The sequence below is a fragment of the Meleagris gallopavo genome, chromosome 13 (assembly GCF_000146605.3).
Source record: "Meleagris gallopavo isolate NT-WF06-2002-E0010 breed Aviagen turkey brand Nicholas breeding stock chromosome 13, Turkey_5.1, whole genome shotgun sequence".
NCBI classification, from domain to species: domain Eukaryota; kingdom Metazoa; phylum Chordata; class Aves; order Galliformes; family Phasianidae; genus Meleagris; species Meleagris gallopavo.
The window spans coordinates 4,503,504-4,522,421 of record NC_015023.2 but is presented as its reverse complement, the minus strand read 5'-3'; the positions used below and the strand labels follow the sequence as shown (position 1 = coordinate 4,522,421).

Here is an 18,918-nt window from a genome sequence, read left to right as displayed (position 1 = left end):
CACGGGGCACAGGTGGGCGCGGGTCAGAGCGCAGGCCCCGACCCCTTAGGCCTCAGGTTCAAAAACGCATGTGTGAGGCGTTTGGGTCGATCGACAATCATATATTCCTAGGAGTGCGCAAACACATAATTATATATCTTCTGTAACAGGGAGGTTGTGTCATAGTCACTGATCTCAATGCCCGCTCTCACAAGTTTACGTTGTCGAGACTTCTGTGACCTGCAGGACTGCAGAACGGTTTTAAAAGATTAACGAATCAGATGGTGCGACACAGGGGCTTGGCAACTAGAAAGGTTACTGCGCGGTGAGGTGGTAGTGAATAGCCGCACTGGGAGTGCCGCAAGTGATGGATGCACACAAAATTCATTAGCTAACTTCACAAATGGTATTAGACATCAAAAGTAACACAGAATCACGGGATCATTAAGGTTGGAAAAGACCCTAAGATCATCTAGTCCAGCCATCAACCCATCCCCACCATGACCACTAACCATGTCCCTCAGTGCTGTATCTCCAGGTTTTTTGAACGCATCCAGGGACAGTGACTCTCTCCCCCGGGCAGCCTGCTCCAATGCCTGACCACTTTTTCTGAGAAGTTTATCCTAATATCCATCCTGAACCTCTCCTGGCACAACTTGGGGCCACCTCCTCTTATCTTATTTCCATTACCTGGGAGAAGAGGCTAACCACCAGCTCACTACCACCTCCTTTCAGGGCACTGTAGAGAGGTCTTCCCTGACCCTCCTCTTCTCCAGACTGAACAATCCCAGTTCCCTCAGCCATTGTCCCTAAGACTTGTGTTCTAGACCCTTCATAGCTTTGTTTCCCTTCTCTAAACACGCTCCCGTTCCTCAATGTTTTTCTTGTAGTGAGAGGCCCAAAACTGAACACAGTACTTGAGGTGCAGCCTAACTAGAGTTGAGAACAGAGACACTATCACCTCCTGCTCCTGCTAGCTGCATTATTTCTGACATAAGCCAGGATGCTGTTGGCCTTCATGGCCACCTGGGCACACTGCTGGCTCACATTCAGCCGGCTGTTGAGTAGCACTATCAGATACTTTTCATCTGTGCAATTTTCCAGCCACTCTGCCCCAAGTATTGCAGTATTGCATGGGGCTATTGTAATCAAAGTGCAGGACCTGGCACTTGGTTTTGCTGAACTTCATCCCATTGGCCTCAGCCCATTGAGCCAGCCTATCCAGATCCCTCTGTAGGGCCTTCCTTCCCACAGGCAGATGTACACTTCCTCTCAACTCAGCGTCCAACTTACTGAGACTTCCAACTCTAACTTACTGAGACCGCACTCAATCCCCTCATCCAGATCAATAAAGATATCACACAGGGCTGGCCCCACTACTGACCCTCAGGGAACACCACTCATGAGCAGTGGGAGTGGAATGCAGTCGTGCATTAACACTGCACACTACAACATCCAACAGACCAGGTCAGACCACCAGAGTTTTAACTTCTATATGCCAAACACCACACAACAGGCTCAGTTACACATAGGCCTTGCATTTACAGCTGCACCTTTCCTTTGAGTGAATGGGCGTGCCTATATTCTTCCCTTTCCCCTCCAGATGTTCACAGACATGTCATAAGGTGGTGGCAGAAAGGCCCATCTTCCCTACGTGTACATTAGGGATTTGTTTCCATCTTCTGCAAAAGAAAACAGACTTCCTGTGAGCAGAACTAACCTTGTGTACACCACAAAAATACTGATGTTATATACACAACATACTATGTGCTGTGCACTTTTCTAAACCCAGGTTCCCATCCTCCACTTTAAGAGCTTGTAAAAGCTCTACAGATGAGAAATTTAGAAACAATTTTCAAAGCATGGTTACTCAAGCTGGAAGTTAGCTTTTAGCTAGACTTTAATACAGCTTCCAATATTGCAAATAAAAATTTGCAACTGCAGCTGGGTAGTTTGGTTTATGAAATAACTACATCCATAATCTTCAAGAATAATTGAGAGTTATCTGAAATCTCTGGCACATATAAGTCACTGAGGGATTCTGGACCCTTTGAACAGACAGGATACTTCTATATATTGCCTTCAGAAAGCAGCTCACTAGCAAGCTGATAGTAAGTAACTCTTTTGGTCTGGTTGGAGACTTTTTTTTTGCCAATGAACAGGAGACAATACAAATACAGGTCATTTATAAGTGCTTTCATTTGATCCTGTCTCACCTCATGGCTTGATTGGAGGAGAAAACAGATGCACAACAGGAAGAGATATATTTTAAGATTTTAATTTTTTGCCAGACGTAATAACAACACAGCTAACAATAGGAGACACAAAGTAAGAATCTTATGACATAAAACACTTTATATTGTCTAAATAGAGTAAAAAAGACATGCGGTCACTTCTCTTGTATCGTGTTCCAAAAACTCCACTGTTTCATGTGCCACAAGTACATCATCAGCCACTGGGCTGCATTGTGTTGAGCACTTCTGACAGTTGGCCTACATAAGAGGCTGCATTATTATCAGCTTAATGACTGTACAGGCTTGGTTGCACTGACTACAGTATGGAATAGTTTACCGGATCCTTTTGTGCATTTTGCTTTTCATCTGCCAATGAAAAAATGTTCTAATAGCAACAAACAGATGGGAGACAGCATTTGCCAGAGAGGAACATGAAGCCTGTCTCTGGGTCACATTCTTCCACACTTATAACCTGTAAAAAACCATTGTCACCAGCAAAACTCTATGGAGTATAAAACAAATCACATTGAAATTTGGCTCTCTCAGCTGCAGATTTTTGTTTACTTGTTTACTAAATTAAGTCTTTTAGACGCTCTGCCAGATGACTTTCATAAAACTTCAGACAAAACTCTGAAGAACTCTCTGCTGCGAGAGAAATACAAATAAGCAAGGCTTGCATGTTGGCTTCTAAGTGGATGGCTTAGCAGGTGTGTCTGTGCTGTGGCTGCTAGTAGTGCTCTTATTAGCACCCACTGCCTTGTAGGAAATGGCTTTCTTAGAATGTTAATACTGTTCTGGCTGTAATACTCGCAGTACACATTTATTTTGAACTTCTAAAGAGAATCTCTTAAACTCTTTTCAAAAATTAAAAGCTTTTCTTTATTGCTGTGGCATGCCAGGAGAAATACGCCCAAAATATTTTAAAATTCTCTCAGCCATACCTGTTGATACTGAATTTTTCTTATCCTGAAGTTTTATTCTGAGCAAGACCACTATTAAACTTTCTAGTAAAGACTCGTAATGAGATTGTAATTAGACATGTTTTTGTCTCTTTTGGAGCTTTCTCTTGCAAGCATTTATGGCTATGAGTCTCTGTCAGTAAATCTGGAAGAATACCCAGACCCTCCAGGCTCAGTGGAACTACTTTAACAAGTGAAGATAGTCAGTGCTTGCAGAATCCTGGACATAGGCTGCATCTCCTTCAGTTTAATCTGTCTGACATTGTCAGTATTTTTTGTGTTTAGCTGATGACAGTATAGTCAAACTGCTAGACACCTTTCATTGCCCAAAAGTAGCAGAATAAGGGTTTTAAATGTCTGTTGGTCTGAAACATCAGCATGTGATAGCGATATTAGCATGTTCAGTGGTGCCCTTTGGAGCTTGTTTCCTCTACATTGCTTTTTCTCATTAAAGATAAGAGGCTTCAGGGATGACACCAACATGCTGCTAATTTTTCAGTTACATGCTTTAACAGCTTAACTCTCGCTTAAAATGTAGTTTTAGAGGCACTAGGTGACAGTTAAGTATTTATTTGTTCAGTGTAACCAACTTACCCTCTCCTTTGCCATCCATCCACTCACCTATCCCACATTTGACATTGTGACATCTGAGAACCATAAAAATGATCCCGCCTCTTTTTCATCTCTTCAGTAGGACTGCGTATAAGTAGTTCGATGGTAATTTGTTTCCAAGGTGCCTGGTTTTCTCTTACATGTAGATTTAAGATATTGCTACATAAAAGACTTAAAGTCTGTCAACACAATGGTAGCAGTGTAGAAGAATTTGTGTTAGATTAAGTCGACATACAGAAAGCAATTAGAAACTACCCATGCATACACATATCCACACACAAGTGTGGGCAGCTATTTGAGAAGAGGGACAGGTTGTGGAAGATTCTGTAGAAATCCTATTTCCTGATCCACAAGGCATCTGTGTAAAACACACAGTACCTTTAGAAGGCAAGATAGCCAACTGTTAGTGTGTACTATGTTTTATTATGTTTACTAATAATAATAAATTAACATAATTTATTTTTATGCTACTAGTATGCAATAAAGCTTCAGGCATCTCACAGCAGCACAGCTGACTGTTTCTTAGCTTTTATACTGCAACTGCTGTCCTGGTTGGTTTAATACATGAAACTTGGGTGCTTTATTTGTATGCTTTGTAGTTGATTCTGCCATCTTTGATTAATATCACCTGGAAATCCCAGCTTTTCTGCATGTAGTCACACCCAAGAGGAAAGGCTGACTCAGAAAAGATTAGTGTCACTTTGCTTTTTTCCTCATCTTTTCTCTGTAAAGGAGGAGAGCTTTCTGATCATGTCAGTATATTGGTAAAGATAGCCTAGATAGTTGAATACCTTAAGGGCTTCAGTCTCCTCTCATACGTACAAGAATTAAAGCTGGTATAACTCTGTTGACTTCAGTGGTGATATATACCTGCATAAGTGAAAAAAGAATCAAGATCTGAGGTTTTTATGAGGGTTACTACAAGATTTGGTCTTTTAGCTTGCTAAACAGAAGGCACCAAAATTACATTTCTATTAAACAGACATTTGTGACATTTAAGGATGACTTTTACCAAAATTATTTACATCTGTAGTCATTCACTGAAGTGGTTGTGGAGGTGGTAGAGTTAGAGCTGTATTCACTCGGACCCAGGAAGCAGATTTAGGCATCTCCATCACAGCAGATGCAATGGTTCTTTTCTAGTATTTGAACAGACAAACTGCCTTCAATGTAAGAGCTGGAAAAGTGCACTCAGGCTGCAAGCACAAAGCTATTAAGAATTCCTATGAAGGTTTTCATTTCCCTTTTGCAAGGCTTTCACCCATGACAATGGGTTTAGTCCATGTGATACCTCACATCCAGGCAGGAGCCACCTAGATCAGACTCGTGAGCTTGCACTAAAAATGGCCCTGTTAAATACTCTTATTAAACACATTTTTCTGCTAGTTAACTATGGATATTTTCTGTTGTGGCAGAGATGGCCAGTTAGACACAAGCTCTCAGGAAGCTCTTTGTTTTCTAGTACCAAGGCCCAAGAGGAGGTGTGCCTGTTTATTGGGTCTTTCACACTGGCTTCATTCAAAGCCATAAATGCGATGGTTGTCCTGAACAAGTGGATTCTTTTCTTTGTGCTACAGCAAACCAACATCACAGCCTTAAAATGCTTCCCTAACTTTTTACCTGGGTTTCTGGAGCTGAAGTAAATCTTGTAACTACAAAGGGTGGGTTTATCATTACTTTCAATTAATAACTTTATCTATCCTTTTCATTGTAATTTCTTACTCACCTCAGAGATCTATTTACATATATTTACATGTACTTATTTATATACTTTAACAAATGTACTCATGTGAAAACAGAGCATTTCCCTGATAAGCTCAAACCTGTTTCCCTATCATCGCACTTCCTTTTCATTTCACTTTTAGTTTTGTTTCTTGATATTTATCCCTTTCTGAAGTACTCCATTTTGTTACTACAGACATCTTCATTTTCCTGATATCCTGTAAGTTCTGTTTAATTCTTCTCAGTAAAATTCCTGATGTTAATAAGCACTGCATTAAGCTTTACTTTAAAAAAGAATAATAAAATTTAAAAAGCCCACTATAGTAACACTATGACAAACTGAAGGAAGCCAGAAGCCACCGTGCTCTATTTACTGCTGCTACAAAACCAAAAAGCATTATGATTCACTCTTGCATGTCCTTTCTTAAACCTGTAATCCCATTTACTGAAACAGTCCCCGTGGTTTCAGAAGAAATACTTACGTGATTAAGGACTCTCCACAAGGGAGTAAAATTCAGATGACTTGTCTAAAAAAGAGAAGCTTCTCTGGAGGACCTAGGCTGAAGAGACTCATAATACAATTTGAATTCTTTTTATGTCACCAGATCAAATCTGGCCTTAGTAATAGTGAGAAATCATTACCATCTGAATCCTAATCCATGGCATATGTAATCAGGGCTGGGTGGTCTTATAAATTCTAGGGGAGCAAGCCTCATCTCTCATAAACCACCACTGCAGGTGGCACTTAAAATGGCAGTCCCAAGGCTCAGTGATGTAAATTCAGCACTTTTTACCACTGCTGAATTCACACAACATCTGTAACAGATAGCCTTACATTTTCCATCTCCTGAAAATTTCTGCTAGATGCTTAACATTATTATTTAGGGAAAAAAGTCCTGTGTGCTTATGTTGTTGGGAACAACGTAAACTACACATATTTGAGCAAGTCTCAGTGAGAAGACCCCCAACGATTCAGGCTAGCAGTCTCTAGGCCCAAAAGAGAACAACGCATGCGTGTCCTGAAAAAAAACAGATGGTATCAATGGCTCAATGTCCAGATGGAGAACAGTGGCAAGTGCTGTATCCAGATATGGAGTCCTCTAGAGATGTGGACCAGTTGGAGTGTGTCCAAAGGAAGGCGACAAAAATGACCCCAGGGATGAAACACCTCTCCTACAAAGACAGGTTGAGAGTTGTGGCTGTTCAGCCTGGAAAAGAGCAGACTCCAGGAACACCTGATAGCAGCTTTTCAGTATCCAAAGGGAGGCTGTAAGAAAGAAGGGCATAGACTCTTTAGCAGGATCTATTGTGATAGGACAAGGGAAATGGTTTCAGACTAAAAGAGAGGAGACTTAGATGGGATGTGAGGAAGTAGTTTCTTACAATAAGGGTGGTGAGGCACTGGAACAGGTTGCCCAGAAAGGAGGTGGATGCCTCATCCTTGAAGACATTCAAGGTTAGGCTGGACCAGGCTCTGAGCAGCCTGATGGAGCTGTAGGTATCTGTTCAGTGCAGGGGAGTTGGACAAGATGACCTTTAACTCAAAAAATTCTATGATTCCATGATCTTTGGAACCAAATAAATCCTATTTTACATAACATAGCAAATTAGGATTGCTTAGATTTCTTCTATGCAAAATAAGTATAAAACAAATATTTCTACATCTTTTACCATATCAAATGTAGTGGATCTAGGTAACTGATCAAAATGATCTAAGTGACTAATAGTTTTGGAGATATTCTAACCATTTAGAGCTGGGCACCATCTCAATTTACAAGGTGAGCCTTCATCTATTACCTGTTTACATTCATTTAATACTTTACATTGCAAGGAAGTTACTGCTTGACCATCTTGTTACCTCATTTCTTTCAAAATACAACACAAACCCAGTCCAGTCTCCTACAGCAACAGATAACAGATATTCAACAAGCCGGTATCTTCATGGCTTAGAAAATTAGTAGATCAGCCAAAGGTGAGCCTATCTAATGACAAAAACAATGTTGCTCGTAATGGCACTGGAACTGGAAGGACAGCACTTATGAACATGTGCTAAACATGACATTTAGTCAGCGCCATTAGCAAAAACGAGGGGGAGATAAAGCAATATTTACTATCCTCAGCAAGGAAAATAGGCAGGCTGATACTTCATGAGGAACTCTTAACTTTGGACCAGACACAGTTGCTCTTGGCTAAATATAGCCAGGCTCTCCTCTAAAAACAAGAGGTTTTGGCACAAAGGGGCCGTGGTAGGGGAGCTGCCATTTACATACAAAAGTGATGCTGATGAGCAGACAGGATATTATTTAGTTCAATGAGAAGCAGATACTATTTTTACATTTTATTTCTGTGTGTTTTGATTTTTTTCAAAAGCATCCAGAATTTAGATATGTATTTCTATGTATGAAATCAAAGTAAATGAGGAAGTAGTAGAATAAGTAACAGAACACTTTCAATAATATGCTTCATTTTAAAATTACAACAGCACAAATAGACAAAATCTTAAAGGCCTCCATCCAACAAAGCACTCACATGTATACTTAATTTTAAGTCTCCCTACAGTCACGCTTTGCTGGGTTGAGGCATAATAACGGTAAACTTCTAGGATAGATTCTGGACTGAATTCAGTAGTGCAGATGTCTTTAAAAGGAAACAATATGTGTATGTAGAAAGCAGATCTCTAGACACGCATGCCTGATCACTTGCATTCATATTCTGAAATTGTCAAAAGCATGAACATTTGTTTTTCCAGATTTAAAATACTTCCATTATTATTTTTACACACAGCCACAGAGGTGCTTTGCTACATGAGTGGAAGAAGCGGTCTCTGCCTAAAAGATCTTTCAGGCTAGTTTAGACAAAAAGCAGGTAAAGCACAGAGTTGAGGAAGAATGAGAATGGAGGAGCTGTAGTAATAAGCTCACACGGTTACTCATTATAGACATGTGCATTTTGTGGTTGCCAAGTTATAAGTTTTAAATATAGAAGCTTACTTTTATGTAGAAGTAATAATTATTAACAGAACACAAATCTTAGGGGGCTCTACAGATCATTTTGACAATCCAAAGTGAATGAGAGTTTTACCACTCTTTTCAATAGCATTAGGCTCTCATATCGAGCCTCTGTTTTAACCCATGTGTCCCCAAAGAGAGCACATCCAAGTCTCCATGCCTGGACAGGTCTCTCCTGACCTGTACAGCATTGCAAACTTGGCTACAAACACCCACTGCTCCCTGTTCTCAGGACTGTAGTCTATAGCACAGCTCTAAGCAGCAGCACACCATGCTGCCCATGCTGCCTTCCTAGCTAAGTGCCCAGTTAACCTTGCTATCATCCAGAAGCAAATCAGGAGACAGATTTTCAGTAATTTTTTATAGGAGAACTGACAACTCACTATGGTGACTCACTATTTGCCAAGCACTCTACAATATTGTGTATGCACTTCAATTTCATCCGTGGTCAGAACTCAAGAGTCCTTGTTCACTTAGCACTCCTAAGGTACAACCCCATTTTTGGCCTTTCCAGGTTCAATGGACACATTCAGAAGGCAAAAGAAGGCTTTTCAGAAAAACTACTGAGGCAGCAAGTACTTTTGTAGTACTACTAAAGAATTCAGCCCCCCAAAAAGTAGAGGTGTTTTTAGTTTTATTTAAAAAATAAAATGACAAAATTAAAATTCTTATTGGAGCCAAAGATGAGGCTCTGAAGCCCTCCGAGCTGAGGCACGGGCTGCATTGGGCTCAGAGTGAAGAAACTGGCCTTAGTTCATTGACTTCAGCCTGGCTCCACACTGTCTGAGAGGTCCATTCACAGGGAAGTTAATGCAACATCTTAGCCTGAATTGCCTCCCTTTTATCACTACCTCCGTGCTATTAAGATATAGATTTTTTAGTTAAATGAACTTGTTAAATTTTAATGTTCTTTTGAAACACTGATGAATTCAAATACCGCTATATGCAGCTGGCCACATCCAAAGAGTCACACGGCAGGAGCAGAGCAGCACTCAAGCCATGCTAAAGCAGTTTGGCTATAGCACAGGATCTCTATTTTCAATAATGGTGTGATGTAATATTACCCAGCTAATAAGCTTAACTAGTTAACACTTTCCTATTTTACTCATCAAAAACAGCTTAGAAAGCCTTCCCACAGACTGCCATACGCTCCGACTCCTACCAAGGCAGATCTTCAGTAGCAACAGATACTCAGTTGTCTTTGTGAGACAGACGTGCCCTTGTCCAAGTGCCTGCACAGGCAGTTACTATCCCTCCTGCAAACGCAACACTGAACACAGCCACCACTGGGCACACACAGCTGTAGTGTATTTGTAATATTGCACATGCTCACACTTGAAAAATTAACTCTTAATGTAGCAACAATAGCAGCGACCAGATGTTTGAGAAAAAGAGGAAGTAAATGTTAAATTCCTTAATTGCAAAAGTTCTTCTGATGGAGACAATGCTTTGTTATACAAATGAAACACTAGGAAGAAAAAAAGGATCCAATAGTTTCTTCTCACACTCAAAACAGCTCCAAATATTTGTTGAAGTTCACTTGTGATGGACAAGGCAGTATAATATCAACTGAGATGTTAAGGCAAGAAAGGACCATTACATCTTCTATCCCAATTTACACAGCTCATAGACCACTAAAATACCCTTTCATTCAGGCTCAATACCTGTACTTTGATTAACAGCTTCTACTAAAGAAGGTTGATCAGTAAGACATGTTGTCTTGGTCTGAAGGAATCAAGACAACTGGAAATCATTGAGAATCCTAGCAGAGTTCCAGGAGGATCTTAGAAGCATTTGCTTTATTTCCAAGTTCTGTGTTAGTTTTCAGACATTTCCCTGTTAGGTAAGAGAGCTCTTTAGCACCCAGCATTTTCTTTCTGTGAAGGTGCTTATACAATGTAATTGAGTCACTTCTCAATCTTCTTTTTATAATGAAATACAGATGAAAATAGCCTGTGGCCTTTTGAGCATAGACATGTTTCTAGAAGAGTTTATGAAGGAGTAGAGGAAGTCAGTTTGAATACTTACAATGCAGTATCAGTAATCTTCCCTGTTTTCAGACTTGCCAGAAGCTTTTGATTCCTTTTGGAAAGAGCTCTATACTCGTATTTAAAAATATGTCAACATGTATTAGCTCAGATAGCCCTTGGTCTCTCAGCCTGTTTTTGTGGTCACTATGCATAAGGACAAAGCAATTTGGAATGACATGGAAAGTAGAAACTAAAATCCTGAAGTTGAAGAAGACCTAGCTCTAACAGCAGCCTTTGTTTCACTATATTTACTGAAGTGAACTCCAGTTAATCTTACCCTGATTTGAGAGCACCATTTGTGGATCCCAGCATCATTGCAGACTGTTTGCAAGGGCTTGTCCAGATTGCTGACAGCATCATCATTGGTGTACAAGGGCTGCTCCTCCACCAGCATCTTCTGCACTGCATGGTCTAGTTGTGCTCAAGGCATGCCAGGGTCTATAACAGAGAGCAATCTTCTGAACATGAGAGCCATCATGGTCTGGCTGCTGGTTGGCACAACACCTGTACGTGACCCTGTTATTTAAGAAAAGGGCTGAGTGGAGGAACAAGTGGTACATGCTGATACCTCTCCCCATGTGCAGCATCACAGGATGGACAGGGCACAGCATCCTCCTGCCTGGGAGCCAGCTGCTGCCAGGATGGGTGTGACAGAAGAACCTAACCCCTCTCTCTGGTTCACTGGGGTAGGGAAGCTGCAGCCTCTGCCCATGGGGAGCACAGCAAGCGGGCCAGATCTGTGCTGCACTTGGAGGCAGCCGTCCCATCGCATGGCAACCTGCACCGTCAGCTGGGTCTGCTCTCATTTCCCCAAAATTCCAGCACTTCTCAGCCCCAGCACCTGACACCCTAACCCCAACATGCACCCTGTGACAGCCCCGTGTGGATCTGTGCCAAAGTGACGTGTCTGAGCCACCAATAATCACAGCTCGCACGGGGAAAGGCTATTAGGTTCTGTGACACACAACACAACTCCTGGCACTGACGGCATTGCAAATCCTGTCAAGGCCTCTCTGTCTGCCACTAAAATCACACCTATTATTTATGGGTACCCCTTTTTAAAATTAGATGATTACAAATTAGAAAATACATGTCCTTAAAACAAAAAGGGCAAAAAAGGGGTTACAAATATGCTAAATCATTCTTATATGTGACCTGAATAATTATGGAAACTGTAAGAGTTGCAATTTAAAAGGTTTTTTAAAACACATCCTTCAAAAGACACATCAGTAGAAGGTCATCTGTGACCCCTGCATTGTGTTCTTTTTCTCCCTGATGGAGTAGATAGACCTAAAGGTGACAGCTGCCCTCCCATAATTATCCATAAGAAGCTGAAACGAACTGAAAGCCACCCAAAATATCATTATCAAAGTACACTCAGATGGAGTCGGCTTAAAGATAAGCATTTCGCTGAAATATTTACAAGATGCCATATCTGAGTCAAAAAGAAAAACCCTAATTTTTAATGCAGATATAATAATACATCTCTAATTATTATATACCACAACTATGGTAGAAGCATATGCAAATCTTACACGTTGCAGCATGAGAGTAGGCAGTTCACACAGCCAACTAGTTTGTGCAGAATGGCAATCAGAACGCAACCAGGAGACACAACTGTGCTCAGCTGCATCACTGGGAGCTGGGGCAGACCCACCCCTCCGTCCCATTAATCATGTGCCCATCAGCGTGGGGGCTGAGCAGTGTTTATGTATTCAAAAATCAGGAGTGTCAATTCTAATAGTAAGGGACAAGTTCCATTGTCTTCCAGCATCTCGTTTTCTTTGAAATGACTTGTCCTAGATTTTTAGATTAAAAATAACAAGTATATAATTCATATATATCACATAAATTTTATATTAAAAAAACTTAAAACCATACCTACAGTACTTTAGTACCTGACTTGTATATTTATGTGACTATTGTTAGAAGTGACTAATTGGGTTTGATTAGCTTCATCATTAATATTCTGTCCATAATTTAACATGCTTCAATAAAATACCCTAAAGCAGTATAGTGATTAGATTTCAGGAATATGTGTTTTGCAATTAAGTTGCTCTTGATTTTGATATGCAGATTAAGAAATGGTGGTCTCATTTAAAAAAAACTGCCCTTATTAACTCAGCAGTATACTCTGAAGATTAGGTAAGAAATCCAAGATTTTCTCTTTGTATATGCTAGTTAAAATGTATTTCAATCAAGCATATGTGGGCAAATCAGATTTGATTAGTTTAAGTTCACAGTCATTCTATCTAAATGAATAATGTGTCACCTAACATTGCAAAAATTTGATTAATAGTTTATCAGTTAATTAAAAATGGGGTTTAATTTTTCTTTTTTAGGAAAATGCAAGGTAGATATTCCTTGTCTTCATCATAAATGCAAATTATTTCAGCTTGAATCTATTGTTCCTCTTTCGCTTCTCAGCCAACTGGCAAGAAATAAAGCTTTTAAAACGATCTCTTTTAGAGAGAAGTAGTAAAACTTTGTTTGCTTACACATATGGCTGCCAGTTGTCTCAGTTCAAGCAGGATAATCCATGCACATCCTCCTTCCTCCCCAGCCTCTCCCTGGACCTCTCACAGAAGGCCTCTGACCGCAGCTGCTCCCTCGCACAGCCAGTCCAGGACAACAGCAGCAGCATCCCGACGGGGCTTTGGGAAAAAGAGATGTCCTCTTTACCATGGGGTAAAGATGCCACCTTTGCAGGGTGGGAATAACCTGCCCAATGAGCTAAGCACCCTCTGTGAGATAGCAAGGGTGCCATGCTGCCCTATTTGATAGAACTAGTTAGCAAGGAGAGAGGCTGCTGCCTGCAGCTTATCACAGCCATGGGTCAACATGAGGCAATGGCAGAGGGCAAATGATGGCCTCCATGCTTCTCCCAGGCCCATTGCAAGCCCAAGGACGCCTTGGCAGGCAGGAAGCCTAGGAAAGGATTCCTCCAGGACCCTGGCCAGGCTGTGCTGACACAGCCTCAGCATCAACTAGATATGGAACCTGCAGGGCAGAGGGGCTGGGGTCAGTGCTGCAGGGTACAGAACGCAATGCCGGATGCAGTTACAGAGCCAGACTGCTACAGGACTGCCTGCACCAGCATCAGGGCTTGCATAATCCTGTGCCAGCAGCTGGAGAGACTGGGATCCAGGGGCAGCTACTGGGTGTCTGAGCCTGGCTGTTGTAGGGATGAACCTTGTACTTGTACACAAGCAAATATATATTTTATATATTTACTAGTGATGTCCACCCTTTTCAGCCAGGATGAGGCTGCTGGTGGTCCCTGCATTTGTGCAGGCACTCTGTGCATGTCTGCTGTGGGGCCAGCTGTGTGTATATATGTATTTATGTGGTGTATGTGTACTCCCTGTGTGCATTTGCTGGGGGATACATCTTCCGACTTGTTGCTGGTTGGTGGGGACATGGAGCTGCATCAGCCTTGCCTCTCAGGCTCCAAGATCATGGCCGGTACAATTTCCTCAAGCACTGCGCAGAACAGTCTGGGAAGGAGGGAGGACTTTTTCCATGTAACAGCTTAGAAAGTTATTTACAAACATCAACATGAAATAAATGATGGTGCTACAAAAAAAAAAAATCAAGAATGGAGTTAAAAACCTGAGGTTGCTTTTGAAACTTCAGATCAGTTACTCCACACAGCCACCTCATATAGTTTTAATTATATTCTCCCATATTACACATTCTACAGGATTTCACATTACCCAGTGCACAGCATGACTAGTCATGGATTGGACTGTCAGGATTAGCAAGTGTGAAACATACATTTATCTACACATGGTATTAGCCAAATATACAGTCTAAGAGACTTTACATAGCATCTTTTAAAGACACTTTTACTACTCCCCACTACACCCTAGGGAAACAGCCACAACTTTAGTAAGACCCATAGCCTTGTGCTGCAAAAGCCAGTCACAAGGTGCTCCCCATCTCCCAGCTAAGTGTGAGGCTGCAGTGCAGAGCAGCCCAAGTTCTCACCACTCTCAGTGCAGGTGAGGCAGGCAAGATGGCAGTTCCTCTAGTAACTGCTCAGCAACCGTCAAGAAGAAAAAGGTGTCTGTTAACTTTGCACATTAACTGCAATGTTAAAAAGAGTCCAGATTATTGAAGATACCTACTCCAGGACAGCAAGCTGAGCTCTTAATAGAGCCAGACCCCTTACTCCTCCATCCCCAGCTTTGGTCACCTCTCATGCTTTATCCTGCCTGGCACCAGGGCTGTATTTGCCTTCTCAAGTAGTCAGTATACTTGGATTGTCCCATCCTTCTGTCTTCCACCCAAACATTTCAACGTCCCATCCTTCTCAATCTCCACTAATCAAGCTGCTTCTTTTAGCAGTTATAATTGACCCTTCAGTTCCCTTGTCACCTTTAGTTTCCATAATTCCGCAGCGTTTATTTTTTGTGCATAAGAAAACCTCTCATAACTGATCAAGAAGACCATTATCCTTTATCCCTCTCTATAGCCACTATTGCTGCCACACCAGGAAGAAATCAGCTACTTAATTACAGTGTATGAGACAGATAAAATGCCAGTTTCGCCTCCTATTTATAATGATCACTTAATTCTGCAGGCATCCCACAAAGAACAGAATCTGCATGCTGGTCCCACATATTTTCATATTGTTATTAATAATCTGAGCATGAAGGGGGTGAAAGAAAGAAAAGATACTTGCTGCCATAGATAATTCTACGCTGTATACTAACTGTAGTGCAGCAATGCTGTTTGTGAGCAACAAAATGTGTCTATATTAATGAAAATCTGCAAAGTACTGTTTTCTCCTGACACAAGCAGTCCCTTTTGACTTCATAAGCTAACTTCTGATTGAGTATAAAGCTAAAAAGGGACAAAAAAAGAAATATTTGATTATCACTTGGATTACAAAGGAAGAAAACAGTTACAGTGATTAAACAAAAATCTCCAAGTGGAAATGGAAGTGTACAATTACAGTTACATGCTCAAAGATTATAGTAGAGGGCTATGAGTAAGCTTGAATAACGATTCCATCAAGGGACACAATTCACTTCAATTGGAGGTAAGAATAACTCAGACTTCTAAAAATCAGGCCTTTAAAGACTAACACCTAGGTAACTATATCCCTAAGATAGAAACTAATTGGTCATGGATAATAATATAACATGCTTGCCCTCCACCATTAATATGTGGCTATATTAATATATCATGGCTTGGTAACATGGTATGACTGGGATCTATATCAAATGATTATGTCAATGGCCCATTAAGCAAATAGTATATTAAACCCGTAGAAGAACATTGAGTGTTTGCTCCATAAATGGATGTCTAACAGCAGGTTTAGGATTCAGCTAGACTCTCCAATAAATGAAATACTATATAAGCTGTAGGTTAGCAACAAATTTGCTCTACCTCGTTGGTTTCCATATAGAACCAGATATGAGCAGGCATTTTCTATCCTAAGATTTGTACTGCAGCCAATTAATATGAAATATTTTCCTATGAAAAGCCATACAAACATGACCATGTAATTCCCTTCTAACAGAAATGTTCTATTAACATTTCTGATAGAGGTCATCAATTCTTCATATGGTATTTTCACCCATGTCCAGCAGTTATAACGCTGAGGACACCAACCATGCCTCCTGTGCTTTTTTCCCCTCCAATGCTTAAGTTTAACTTGCTCAGAAGTTTAATGATTCTGGAAGCTCCTAGACAGGAGCCTCTGCAACCCGCCTGGAAGGATGGTGAGCCTCCCCTTCCCATTGCACCTCTAGCATTGTGAGACAGTTACTAAGCTGAAAAGGTTTTGATTTCTGCACCCATTCTCTCTGAAGCCTTGCTACTAGGGCTTACACTGTTAGTGGAGAAATTCAAGCTGCAATGTGGATGTGAATCCATTGAGGAATATATTAAAACTGCAATGCTTGCACAGGTCCCCAGCCATCTAGTCCTGACACCAAGTCCCAGGAATCAGACTCAAAGCCCAGGTCTGGGTATGAGGTGTATACAGGCAGGATTGCCTTTGCCCTGGGAATGCCAGCCCTCCACTGACCAGAGCACAGATCAGAGACATCAGGAGCAGAGCCCATTCAGCAAGCACACCTGGCCTCGCACTGCAGCTTTCAAGAGGGACGCTCGGCCCTCACAAAGGCTGCATTTTTCTCCCCCAGCCTTTCAGCTCCAACTGCAAAAGAAAAGCCTTCCACCTTATAAAGAAAATATAGGAGCATTTTTGCAAACAAAAAAAACTGCAGCTGAATTATAAAAAAAACTTAAATGTCCTTCCATATATTAAGCCACCAAAGCACAGGGCTCACATCTTCTCTGACATGAGGGCCACTTCATCTGTCCTTCAGCATGCAGCAAGATGATGGCAGCAATCACTACCCAAACAGCCCCATCCCAACATAACAATGCTGTATACAATATTAAGAAACACCTTTCTTGTGTATCCTTTAACAAATTCATGTAAATAAAAACCATGTGGGATTGATAGACACTACAGCTTTATAACAAAGGCTTTAAAAACCAACATGGTGAGGAGATGCAGAATCCAAGGTTCAATCCAGATATTATAAACTAGAAAGGAATTCAAAAATAAACTTCCAAGTCACTCGGTACAGATTGCAGCTGGAGCTGCAGCTCGTGGCACTGCACAAGGAACAGTGTGTGGCTCTCATCCTGCTCTGTACCTTACAGCAGGTCGCTGCCTCGGCCAGGATGCTTGGATATAGGGATCAGGCAACAACAGTCCTTATTTTCAAGACAGTGGATTTACGCTGGATTTATCCAAACTGCTTTTAACCTAATGCCGTATGTGAAGTAAGCATAAAAAGTTGCACTAGACACTTCTGTTTACAGTGCACACGTGTAAAGTGCTAGAAAAGATGCAAGATAGTGAAAAATCAGTCCAGTGTCTTCCTGAATCACTCATGCCTGCCAATATCATTAAAAAAACAATAGATTGCAATTTGCATTAATTGTAATAAATTTGCATAAATGCAGATAAAAAGCTTCGCCCCTAACAACTTTAAAGTTACACTGGAGCACAATTGTAGCACGAAGCTCCCAGCTGTGTTCCAGGGGCCTGTTCCCTTCCCCACATAGGGGCCAAGCTGGGCAGCCCAGCTGGGCACAACCCTGCCCTAGCACTATGCTCCAGAGGGACAGGTATATCTCAGCTACAGCAAGGACATTGCTAAAGGGCAGGAGGTGTGGCCAGGCTACCCTACACTCATCAGTGGCCTTGGCCTTAGTCCTGCAATAAAGCTGCAGGCAGCCCTTGGGAGCTATGCTGCTAGAGGTGCTGCTGGCCCAGCAGCAACTTATCACAAGTTGACCTACTCCAGCCTCCCCTAGCCATCTCCAAGCAAGGATTTGTCATCTTTGACACTACATCTTGTGTCCCAAACTCATAACTGATTGGGCTTAAAAACTGCCAGGCATTGAGATAACTTCAAATGCCCCAGATTTCCTGGCTTTCAATTGGCACTGTCAGCTGTAGATATCTTCTCCCAGTCCTGTGAGAGGACTATCCCCTTGCCCTACAGATGGGAACACACATCAATGGACACTGGTAAGGTAAATCCCAGCACAGTGGCAGCACAGTGCCAGCAGGAAATACATGGGGCTCAGATATGCACAGGGTTGGCAACCCCTTACACATACGACATCTGTGGGTCTGTCTTTGGGGCACAAAGGCAATCACACCCCTTCCTCCAGCCTCCTAGTCCAGTCTGAACAGGAACAGACCTTTCTGAGGGTGTTTTTAGTTAGGTCATTCTTCAGAAGCAAGATGACAGTCACAGCACTGTGCCCTGAAAGCCTCAGCATTCAGTCACAGCCAGCCAGTGGCACACGAGTCCCTACTAAGATTTAAAGGGGGAGGGAAAAAAAAATGTTGCTTACAGGCCCAAAAGCAGGAATACAAGGGTAAAAGTGAAGTAAATAACCACTTTTCTGCAAAATGTATACAGCAAACACAACAAAAATCATTGAAAGAATAAAATCTGCTGTTGGTTAGAATACAAATAACAAAAATCTTATCAAGTCATAAAAAACTGCAGCTAGACCAAAGAGGAGAAATACACTGGAAAACACTCTTTCAAACCAAGTTCAGAGAAGCTCAATTCTGATCTTCTTCAGCTCAGAGCTTAGAATAATTTTTTCCCTGTAGGAACTTGCACAAAAATGACAAAGAAGGAAAAATATATAAAAAGCCAAGAAATAATGACTTTTTAATCTTTGATGATATCTACTCAGAGGGTAACTATCTGTGAGGACTGCAAAATTTAACCTATCATTTTCATAGTGACAACAGAATTTATAGATTAAAGATTTATAGATTTTAAACATTTGGAACGAAACCATCTGGCTCCGAGATAGC

The 18,918-nt window shown here is 41.4% G+C and overlaps 1 protein-coding gene across 1 annotated transcript in view; it reads right to left on the bottom strand.

Moving 5' to 3' along the window:
- LOC104913010 (G1/S-specific cyclin-E1-like) overlaps nucleotides 1–783 on the bottom strand; it is a 5,798-nt gene extending 5,015 nt beyond the window's left edge. The window contains exons 1-2 of the mRNA XM_010717973.3: nucleotides 670–783; nucleotides 43–107 (exon numbers count right to left, since the gene is read on the bottom strand). Of these exons, the coding sequence (XP_010716275.1) occupies nucleotides 43–107; nucleotides 670–783 (179 nt within the window). The remainder of the gene's footprint in view (nucleotides 1–42; nucleotides 108–669) is intronic.
- Between the last annotated feature and the right edge of the window lie 18,135 nt (nucleotides 784–18,918).